General features: G+C 33.8%; 2 protein-coding genes across 2 annotated transcripts; both read left to right on the top strand.

Moving 5' to 3' along the window:
* The first annotated feature begins 3,673 nt into the window (after window positions 1-3,673).
* On the top strand, window positions 3,674-5,526 carry LOC131635387 (protein CANDIDATE G-PROTEIN COUPLED RECEPTOR 7-like). Its single transcript, XM_058906010.1, has one exon. The coding sequence runs from the start codon at window positions 3,864-3,866 to the stop codon at window positions 5,184-5,186; it is 1,323 nt and encodes a 440-aa protein (XP_058761993.1). The 5' UTR covers window positions 3,674-3,863; the 3' UTR covers window positions 5,187-5,526.
* Window positions 5,527-9,510: 3,984 nt separating this feature from the next.
* Window positions 9,511-11,800, top strand: LOC131635384 (uncharacterized). The gene is made up of 2 exons (XM_058906006.1): window positions 9,511-9,637; window positions 11,223-11,800. The coding sequence occupies exons 1-2, from the start codon at window positions 9,511-9,513 to the stop codon at window positions 11,798-11,800; spliced, it is 705 nt and encodes a 234-aa protein (XP_058761989.1).
* Window positions 11,801-12,122: the final 322 nt, after the last annotated feature.

The following is a 12,122-nucleotide window of genomic DNA, read 5'->3' as shown; positions in this document are numbered from 1 at the left end:
ATTGGTAGAGGTGTGTGTGAAATAAGTTCTTCTCATAAACCTTTTAATTCAAGAACATATTCAATAATTGATATGGAGGATTACTTCAGATTGTTGATAAATGAACAAAGTGTGGTAATGTGAATTATGCCAGTATTTGAAAATCTTTTAAGTAGATCATTCCATACATCAAAAAATTTCTCACAGAATACCAATGGCTTTAATTCAGATCAAGAACAATGTGAATTTTAATCGATCTATTAATGAATTTGAAATTATTTTTGGCATCCATGATTCGCTTCGTTGATATACTTTAAGCCAAATAATTTGAACCATCTAATTTTGGTTCCAAAGTAACAATGCTAAAACCTTCGCGTGGATGAACATATAAGGAAGATTCAGTGTCAATCTGAGGAACTTGAGGAGCGGTGCATAAAGGCATGTATGGATGATCAACGATGGAAACTTAAGTTGCTGAAAATATCAAAAGATGAAATGCAAAACTAATTATAATAGAATTGCTACAATTTGATTGTAGAATAAAAAACAAATATAAATCAAGGGGATTACTTCATTGACTCGGAACCACCCTATGTAAACCCCAAATTGCACTTCATTGACTCGGAAGTATATTTTCGAATGCATCTTTTAAGGATATGCATCTCTAAACTAAATTACGAAAATATGAGGGTGCGACTCAGTTAAGAAGGGGTGTCATACATTTTTGGAAAAATAAGTGTGGCTCACTTTCACATATATTTGGTGTATACTTCCATAATCAACCTTTAGGCAGTAACATTTGATATTATTTTTAACCTTTGATTGTTTATTTACTACATACCATGAATAATTTCCTTTAAATAGTTAAAACTTTATTAAATATGAACTTCACTTAGAAAATCCTAAACCATAATCCATGCATGATGTTAACTTAAGTTTGATGCCATGTTTTGAGGTTTACACTTGTTCATAACATGATTGATCCTTTAGAGTTGTTCTCATTTATTCTTTCCATATATTTTGTGATTTAACCTTATATGTTTGAAATGATTACCATTTTCACATGCTTGGTACATCGTGATATGATCGCTTTACTTGATGATTATCCATACTCATTTAATGTTCACACCTTGTTAGATCACATGTACATATTTGTTTGGCTTACATGTTCCTACCATGATGTATATGTATGCTTTGTATAGACTTATTTTTCTTGATTATTTGATATCCATGTTAATGATTGATCACATGTTCACCTATCCATATGTTCATGCCCTTAGATCATACCTTACTTGACTTTATGATTCATCCATATACTTTTTGAGTACTTGCCTACCATGTTACCATGTTTAACTTTGAATTTCCTTGTTGATTATTATTATCATTATATATCCATCCTTATCCATGAGATTACCATGATTCACATACACATATTCATATGTTCATACACATCTATATGACACATATACTTGATATGATTATGATCTTGATGCTTAACTTTGTTATGGTATGTCTTCTCTTCTTTAAATTATAATATTTGTATACTTATTTGTGAATATATTGACTCCTTTATTTTGATTGTTGAATTGTCTCCTTTGAGTCATATTGATGTTCCATCTAGGATTTCCCCTTTGATATCATTTTACCTATGTGAAGGATTGACTTTGATATATTTATTTGACTTTGTTCATGATACATATACCATATCTCACACATATTACTTGAGATACTTTGATTGCTTGAGATGCTTATGCTTGCTTGATTCCTCATTGATATTGCTTGTGTCTCAAAATCCAAAGGAATGAGATAGTATTGACTAAAATTGTCAAGGTACTCATCTCTTTCTTATCTTAACCTTTGCTTTTTTACTTTTAAAACTTAGCACCTCAATTCCTTGCTTTGCATTTCTAAAGCTTAGCCCTTTTAAATCTTGCTTTGCATTGCTAAAGCTCAGTCCCCTTTTTAACCTTGCTGTACATTTCTAAAGCTTAGCATATTTTAAACATGCTTTATAATTTTAAAACTTAGCATTTCAAACTCTTGCTTTGCATTTTTAAAACTTAGCGCCTTATAAAACTTGCTCTGCATTTCTAAAGCTTAACATTTCAAAAAACTTGCTTTGTATTTGAAAAACTTAGCACTCAAAAACATTTTGCCACTTTGACTCTTTTCTTTAAGGGGAACTACAAATGCTCTGACTTTCCTATTGCACTTAAGGGATATGTAGGCCCAAAATGCGATGTCTGGTTGAGCACATAATAAAACTCTCTTCTCACCACCCCACTTTTTTCACAAACAAGTATACCAACAATAAACTTTAATATGCATATTTTAAAGAGGTTCCTATAAAGTATTATAGATACATAGGATGCTAATACCTTTATTTTATATAACCAACTCGCAAATTTAAAAGCTCTATTTTGTTTTATTAGTTTTGTTTTAAAAATTTCCTTGGGTTTTACTTCGTTATTTTCTCATTTTCTTTGAAAAAAATTAAGCGCGGTGACGAATTTTACTAAAATACGAGTTGAGTCAATCAATAGTTAATTCTCAATTTTTCATTGATACATTGACAACTCTTTCTTGTCACAAATCATGATGATACGACCTTGAAAAACTATATATGTAGAGCTATTTAGGGGTGTTCAAAACCAAACTGACCCAATAGAAAACCGCAAAACCGAATCAAACCAAATCGAAACCGCAAAAAATTGCATTTGATTCAGATATGTTTGGGCCATTTTTTAACAAACCGCGTTATTTGGTTCGATTTGCAGTTTGTATTTTACAAACCGAACCAAACTTCATTATGTTACAACCCCCAAACTTCAATTAACTTATATCCAACTCAAACTCAAACCTATTATGCCTTAGCCTTACGATTATGAATGCTTTTCTCTTTCTCACACTTTTAAGGTTTCAGTTTAAGTCTTCTCAAATCTCTCCTAGTGGTATTGCACCTTTTTCTCATCTTCTTTTCCAAACACATATCACACATTCTTTTCTAGTCTTTCATCTCTTAAGTTCTTTATTTTTCATCTTATTATTTTTATTCAACTGTTCTCTCTTCCAATTACGTTTTTAATGTTCCTTTTCTTATCTAATAACATCTCTTATGCTCTTTCTTTTTCATTTCTCTAATATTTCATCTTCTCTCTTTTTTTATTTATTTCATTATAATGTTTTTGATATTATTTTATGCTACTATTTTATGTTTTTTATTCCACTTTTATCTAATATTATTTTTGTATATTAAATGATGTTATTCAAATATGATGAATTTTGTTGTTATTTGATAACGTATAGATGACTAAATACAAAGTTACGTTGTCATCAATATGTGTATGTCTGACTCAATAAATTTTTGTAAAAAAAAACCAAACCAATTCAAATTGCATTGGTTTGGTTCGGTTTTATTTCTAAAATCCAACCGAACCAAACTAAACCGCACACTTTTTTCTCATACGATTTAGATGATTTTTTACGTCAAAATCGTCCAAATCGCACCTCGAACACCCCTAGAGCTATTGAGACACAATGTGTGTTAAATAAAGTGATTGTAAAAAGATGTTGGTGTATTTAGTAAAAGATACCAGTGTAAAAATTTACAAATGACATCAAGTTTTCTTAAAAAATATTGGGCTATATAGCCCATAAAACCAGAATACAAAATTGGGCCAGAACGCACCCTCAAATTCTTTCCACAGCGTAACGACCACGACTTCGTTTTAGAAAGACCAAATTCTTCTTTCACATCTCAATCACCAACCGATTCAACACTGAATCGCTACCTTCAACAATACGCCAACAACACAACACAGAAAAACACTCTTTCACAGTTTCACTCAAATCGCTTCTTCAGACTCTCATCAACCATTCTAAAAATGGCCAAAACGACGATCACCACCGTCGTTTCACTCCTCACAATCCTCTTCCTCTCAATCCCACCCCCATCAACGGCTGAGATCAAATCCCTCACCATAACCTCCGATACCCGACCCATGATCCTCTTAGAGAAATTCGGGTTCACCCACACCGGCCACGTCCGGATCGCCGTATCGGAAGTCTCCGTCGCCGCCTCCGGATCACAACCGGATCCATCTCGTCTCGGATTCTTCCTCCTCAGCGAAGAGTCCCTTCTTCAAGTCCTAATCGAGATCCAACAAAACCCTAGCTTCTGCGTTCTCGATTCACGTTACATCACGCGTCTCTTCACTTTCCGTGACCTTTCACCTCCTCCCACGGCGTCGTTGAACGGTTCTTACCCCGTCTCATCGCCGAATGAGTTCAGTCTCTTCTTCTCCAACTGCGCGCCGGAAACCTCCGTTTCCATGGCGGTTCGCACCGAGCTTTTCAACCTCGACGCCGATGGTTCCTATGATTATCTCTCCGCCGGTCAAACACAGTTGCCGTCTCTGTTCTTTCTCTTCTCCATCGTTTACTTCGGGTTTTTCGGTGTATGGCTATACGTCTGTTACAACAACAAACTCTCCGTTCACCGGATCCATCTCCTCATGGCGGCGCTCCTCCTCATGAAAGCTCTTAATCTCATCTGCGCCGCCGAGGATAAACACTACGTCAAGATCACCGGAACTCCACACGGTTGGGATGTTCTGTTCTACATCTTCCAGTTCATTCGTGTCGTGTTGCTTTTCACCGTCATTGTATTGATTGGCACCGGTTGGTCATTCCTCAAACCATTCCTACAGGAGAGGGAGAAGAAGGTTCTTATGGTTGTTATTCCTCTTCAGGTTTTGGCGAATCTAGCTTCGGTTATAATCGGTGAAACCGGTCCTTTTATCAAGGATTGGGTTACTTGGAATCAGGTTTTCTTGCTTGTTGATATCATTTGTTGTTGTGCAATCATTTTTCCTATCGTATGGTCGATTAAATCGCTTAGGGAAACATCCAAGACGGATGGAAAAGCTGCTAGGAATCTCGCGAAGCTTACGCTTTTCAGGCAGTTTTATATTGTTGTTATTGGTTACCTTTACTTCACACGCATTGTTGTTTTTGCTCTCAAAACCATCACTGCTTATAAGTATAGGTGGGTTAGTAATCTTGCCGAGGAGGGTGCTAGTCTTGTCTTTTACATTGTCATGTTTTACATGTTTATGCCTGTGGAGAAGAATGAGTATTTTGTGCTTGATGATGAGGAAGAAGAGGCTGCCGAGATTGCTCTCAAGGAAGAAGAGTTTGAGCTTTGAAAAAAACAATGTGTTTGCCTCAATCACACGGATATTAGGTTCTCGATCTGCCTATAACTGCAAGTGCAACTACATTTGTGGTTCAAGTCTCTACTATGCTGTTAGTGCCTTGCTGTTCCTTTTTTTCCTTTGACCCTCTATTTATTTTCTAACATTCTATTTTACGGTTAGAGATATTGTAATACTGCCTGTATGTTTTTAGATTTTATTTTGTATTTGTTTGGATTGCTCAAATTGTATTGTGCGGAATAGAAAAAGTCTGTTCATGTTTGTACTCAAAATCAAATGCTTATTTCACTCAAGAAGATGATTGCTCGGGTTCTGCCGAGTTATTTTGTTACTTATTGTTTTTGAATTTTCCATGTTCATCACATTCATCTTGTTGTATGGTTAAAACGAGCAATGTACCATAATCAGTTGGACATACATTATTTCATAATCTACAATACATTCCACACCTTGCATTATGACATAGTCTTGTAATTTGTGTTTTCCTTTGATAGTTTAACAGAAGCTTGCAATCACATCTCGCTCTTTTCTATAACAAGCTCTCACATTTTATATAGTTGATTGATTCCTAGTTTTCGATTCCAAGGTCTGATATTTCCTTATAAGTGTAATATGGTTTCATTTGTTGATAACATGTGAAAATTTATTTAGAGCAAATTATGTGTGCAATTGAACAGATTACCTATTAATGGCTCACCAACGGCTTTTCTCATGCCCCACTTGGTTACTCAAAATGAAACATTTTGCATAGCTAACTAACTGCAAGGTTTGGACCTAACTATTTCTTGTTAAATCTGTGTGTTGTGTTTGTACTCATTCCTGCATTCTACTGTCATTTTGGTGTAAAATCTGCTAGAAATAGCAATGATTTTAACACTTGAAATTTAAGTAGAGCACAAACACAAAGGCACCAACTTGACCTTTTGTAGAGAAGGAGTTGGATTAGAATTTGTTGCAGTGAGCCAGGTTGGTTTTTCCGACATTTATTATGGAATTTGTCTTCTAACTTCAACAATATGAATTGCATGGCCATAGAGAGATTCTAGTTCTGTATAAGAGTGTCTATTCTTATTCTTAGATAAGTGAATGTTCTGGAAGAAACAGAGTGAGGTTCTAGAAGTTAGTTGGTGTAACTCATAAGTGTATGGATTTCAAAAGAATGCAATACATGATATACATGATGGAAATGCCTATGGTTGCCTATGTTATGCACGATGGAAGCCTGTGTGACCTGCCATTGAACTTGAGCTCATGCATCCACATGCTTTTGATTTTGAAGTTAACATATTTTATTGCCATCATTTGACTACTATGATGATGTACAGTGTTTTCAGTTTTCTCAAGTACATCTTTAGTTGTCAGGTTGCATATGGGACTTATTAGCTGCTCTAGGGATATTTTTTTGAGCTAAAATTGTTCTAATTTGTGTCATCCATCAAGATACAGATTATTCCCAGTGAACTTTTTAGTCAATTAATTCTGGTTGATTGGTTCATGTCTAACTGCTGGTGTGGCTTCTGTTTAGGTTTGCAAGGAAAAGTAAGCCTTGTAAATGGTTAGTGAGGAAGTTAGGTTCTAGACTGATTAGACAAAAACATAAATGAATGTTTGGAATTTATCCTTGAAGTTGAACAATCAACATCACCTTAGGGGGTAGGGGGAGTTTATTTGTAGATTGGTAGTGGGTTGGTTGTCTATGTTTCCACTTTCCTTGGTACCAAAGTAAGATAAGAAATAGAAGTGTTGTGGGATAAGTAGAGACCAAAGGCATAATGTGCAAAGTATGAGATGGGAGGATTAGAACTCTTTGTAGTCTTCTATTCTTTATGAAGTAGTAAATGTCAGCATTGGCCTAGTTACTTGTTAGGCAATATAACCCTTCACATCCTCCGCAGTATATCTAGCTTGTGGGAGTTCCCGTGTAAACAGATTTGAGAATCAGATTAAACTTTTGTCAGGCTTAATTGCTACCTTACACAACTGGACTATTTTAGTTGTAATCTCCACCCATTTTTCTCATTCCCTCAATTAGATCTTCCACCCATTTTTCTCATCCCCTCAATTAGATCTTAATACCAGTTGTAATCAATACTAGTTTTAACAATTAAATTGGATGAACCGAAATTATAACTTAAATAAGACTCGAGACAAAGAAAATAAAGATTTTGTTAATGAATATGATAAGAGTACTGATAAGAATTGTTAAAAATTAATTATGTTAATATTTCGATATAGAATAATGAATTAAATATACAAAATTCCCTAATATACAAAATTCCCTCTGTAATGTTAGCAAGATTCAGTTTAGTCCCATTGTAATATTTGTTTTGGGATTCTCTTGTAATGGTAAGATTTTGTCTTTAGCCCATCAGTTTGACAAAGTGACATGAAATTTTTAATTTTGCTTCCGTGACATGTTTTCTTTTAATTTAATTTAATTTTTTATTATGATGGGATAAATAAAAAATCGCTAACATTACAGGATAAAATATATTTTTTTTGTTTTGATAATTTTTACTAATTTTTTGTCCATATGAATTTTTTACTAATTTTTTTTATAATCTCAATTATCTAAAATACTTAATGATGGTAACCTAAGATTAATAGGCTGTAATATTCCTTCCATATGCAGTTTGTGCATGTTCCATCAGGAAACCCCATAACACTTGTTAAGGGTGCATACTCCTTATAAGATCTTCAACATATTGAATTTATGTAACATGAATTTGAGCCCCTCAATGTAAGGTGGTTATTCAAGCTGCAATTGTCTCAAGTATCAACATTAACTGGTACTCCTGTAATTAATGACTTCACCATCATCAAAAACTTCAATGTCAAAATTCAGCGTCCTAGTTCTCTCTAAATTATACATGTTTTGCGGGAATCTCCTTCACGTGGTTGGCTTAAATGCAACACTAATGACTCTTTCTTGACTTCTTCTATGGATTAATCATGGACTTCAAAGGAGATGTTTTCTATGATTTTGCTGAGTTGGTGGACTACAGTTCTTTTTTTTAGCCTTATTGTTTGGGAAACTCTCATTTCTTTCTTTGCCCCTTTACTCATTTACAACAAGCTACGAATGTCAAGTTTTAGATTTGTTAACCATTTAGAGGGTCAGGTTGGGTTCTGTCGTTTCCTTTGTTTTTCTCTTTCTTGAATTATGAGGTTCTTGTTTAAAAAAATGATAATTAGTTACATTGTAAGAATGTCACGTGTAACGCCCGTTTTATAGTGTGTAAATGGTTAACCTATCATCAAGAAAGAGAATTATGAGGTTACACATGACATTATAAGAACCCAACATGTCATCATACTAATTAATAAGAATGTCATGTGTAACGCCCATTTTATTTTAATTATTTATTCTATAGTGTGTTTTGTGAATTATTTAATAATTATGAGGTTATTTGATATTATGTTAATTTACTAGGTAATTAGTAATATGATGAGATATTTAGCATTGGGCTTAAGTGTTAGAAAAAATAACATTGGGTAAATTAGTGGGTTAAGCTCATTTGATTTGAGAAAGATAGTAAGAGGGATTAGTGTCATAACTTTCACCTTTGGGAAAAAGAGAGAAGAGTAGAAGAAGAAGAGAAGAGGAGAGGAAGTTAGGACAAATCCCATTGAAGGTTAAGAGTTGTCTTCAATCCAAACCAAGGTAAGGGTGAGATTCTTTCATTATAAGGGTTTGTATGATGATAGGTTATAGTGGGGATTTGATTCTATGCTTTACTATCCATGTTTGTGTGAGAATTGAAATCTTGATGTTGTTGATGAATGTTGAAATTGATGAGTGATTTGTTGAGTATTTGATGAAATTGATGTGTATTTTTAATAACTATTTGATACCAATGTTAGACCTGGGAAATCATAACTTAAAACGAGGTTTGGATGTTTGGGAATGAGGTTTGTTGGGGTTAAGGAGAGAAATCTTGTAGCAGCAAAAATCTAGGATTTTTGGATTCTGTAACAGCGGGAACCGGTTCCCAGTTTGGGGGAACCGAGTTCCCGGATGCTCTGTTGCGTAAAAATGGCATTTTTGGGGAAGGGAACCAGTTCCCAGTTTAGGGGAACCGAGTTCCCGGACATTCTGGGAATGGAAATTGGGTTTTTATGGATGGGAACCGATTCATAGTTTGGGGGAACCGATTTTTCAGACCCTCTGTTGCGCAATTGGTTTGTTTTCTTGGATGGGAATTGGTTCCCAGTTTGTAGGAACTGGGTTCCATTGTACAAAATTGAATTATTTTCTTTAAAACTTCAATGGCTATATTGGCAATTTTTTGAGATGGAGCTAATGTTCACTACGATGGCATTAGCGGTTTTTGAGATGGGAGTTCTGCTCCAAATGGTACCACATGCATCTGCATTAGCATTGAGTCGCATATTAAGTCGAATTCTGAGTCGTTGTGATGATGAAGTGGTTGTTATACTGGGTTGATGATATCGATGTGAATTTCAATTTGTTGTTATGATTGGTTGATAATCTTGTTGTGATGAAAATTGCATTTAGTTGATAAGTGGTGAGTTGCATACGATCTTACTTTAGCTATAATTATTATCATACGTTCATTTGTACTGTTTGATATCTCACCCTTCTGTTTGAATGTTACTCTCTGTTGGTAATGTGCGGGTAACAATGAGGAGTAGGTGTTACTGTTGTTAGTTCGAGTTTGTGTCTTTTGCTCTGATGCGTAGCACTCGGGGAAATTGACGCTTGCTTTGTTATTTGTTATGTTTAAGTTGAATCCTTGAATTGTTTATGGAGAAGTTTATTTCTTATTGTTTTCAAGTTAGACAAAGATACCACTATTTGAAGTTTATAAAATGTGGATTCCACTGCATTGTTTTATTAAAGTTGAAACATTATTAGCATGCCACTTAAGTTAAATAGAAGCATCCTTTTTAATTGAGATTATATATATATATATATATATATATATATATATATATATATATATATATATATATATATATATATATATATATATATAATTAGTAAAAAAATCACATGGACAAAAAATTAGTAAAAGTTATTAAAAAAAAAGTATATTAGCGAATTTTGATGTACCCCCTCGTAATTAAAAAAATAACAAAATATAATAAATTTTTTTTAAAAAAAAATTATGTGGATTTTAAAAAATAAATAAAAATTAAAAGAAAATCTACGTGGATATGCCCTGTAAGTAAACTTGACGATTCCAAGCCACTTTATAAACTGAGTGACTAAAGACATGAAATTTTAACATTACAAAGTAGAATCTAATTTTTTTACAAGGGCTAAACCGAATCTCGCTAACATTACAAAGAGGTTTTGTATATTTTGCCCTAGCATATTTCTATAGGAGAAAAATTACCTATAATTTTTTAGGTGTGATTTATGCTATTTGCCAATGAAAATATAGTGTATTTTAACATCATCTACTATCTACCCAATACTAATAAATTGCCCAAACTTACCATTTTGCCCTACACTTAAATTTTTTTTGCCCATTCAAAAGGGTTTTCATGTAATTAACAAAATAAAATATAGCATATGCCAAACGTAGCTATTTCATTGGTCTGTTTACTCAAATGTTGTACTTGCTTTAACCTTTTCCCTCCAACCAAACAAATACTTTTGCAGCTACATATCACACAGTCTCTCTCACTCTTCATTTTCAATAACACGTCTCTTCTTCTTTTTTCTCTCAAACGTGAAGCTCTGTACACGCTCCTTCTTCCAAGCGCCGGTAACTCAAACATCAGGTTTGCATCTTCCACCGTTCTCACTCGCACGTGTGTCCTCTCCATTTTTCTTGGTTTAGCGTCCTCTCCAATTATCTTCAAAGTTGTGCAATCTTAGCTTCAACAATTGAAGTAGTTGATGATATCAACCAATATATCACAAACCTTCTTCCAGGTATTCAATTGCACTTACGAGAGAATTATTTATGTTAATAGTAAAAAACTTTTTATATATGCACTAACTGTTTTTGCTATATCTTCTTAACTAAATATAGCTATTTTGCATTGTTGTAGGCGAAGAGAAAGAATACTTCAGTAGTGATTCCATTGATAAATCTGATGTAACTAACTTTGATGCATATGAGCATGTGACACCCGAGTTCCTAAATGCTCTTAAAACTTCAGGATTGCCCAATCATTCAATCATATTGAAAGTTGGTGCCACTATTATGCTAATGCGCAACCTAGATCAGTCTGAAGGCTTGTGCAATGGTACAAGGCTAACTGTAACCAGACTTGCTGCTCATGTCATTGAAGCTAAGATCATTTCTGGCAAAAATATTGGTAACATCTTTTATATTCCTAGAATGTCTTTGTCCCCCTCACAGTCCCCATGGCCATTTAAATTGGTAAGACGCCAATTTCCAATTATCGTTTCCTTTGCCATGACTATTAACAAGTCTCAAGGCCAATCACTTGACAATGTTGGTTTGTATTTACCAAAAGAGGTTTTTAGTCATGGGCAATTATATGTGGCTATCTCAAGAGTCAAATCCAAAAAAGGATTACGGATTCTTATTCATGACAAAGATAAACAACCCATGATCTCTACCACCAATGTTGTATTCAAAGAAGTGTTCCATAACATTTGAAAGGTGTGTTTTTACATAATTCACCTTATCATACCCATAACAACATAATATACCTTATTGTTTTTCTTTACATCCAACATATCACTTTATTTTGTTTTCTGGCTATTTCAGGTTCAAAGTTTCACTTCATTTTGAAAAGTCATGCTGCAGCTTTATATTCCTTTTTATAAGACTTTGTAATTCAATTTGTAATTGATATTTTGTCATTTAACACACCTTCATTTGTATAACATTATCAATACTTATGATATATTATTTGGAGGCTTTTTTCTTTTCATGAATATGTCGTATTCGGTATGTTAATTTTTTATGGATGTACACA

The sequence above is a fragment of the Vicia villosa genome, unplaced genomic scaffold (assembly GCF_029867415.1).
Source record: "Vicia villosa cultivar HV-30 ecotype Madison, WI unplaced genomic scaffold, Vvil1.0 ctg.001471F_1_1, whole genome shotgun sequence".
NCBI classification, from domain to species: domain Eukaryota; kingdom Viridiplantae; phylum Streptophyta; class Magnoliopsida; order Fabales; family Fabaceae; genus Vicia; species Vicia villosa.
This window is presented reverse-complemented; position numbering and strand designations above follow the sequence as displayed.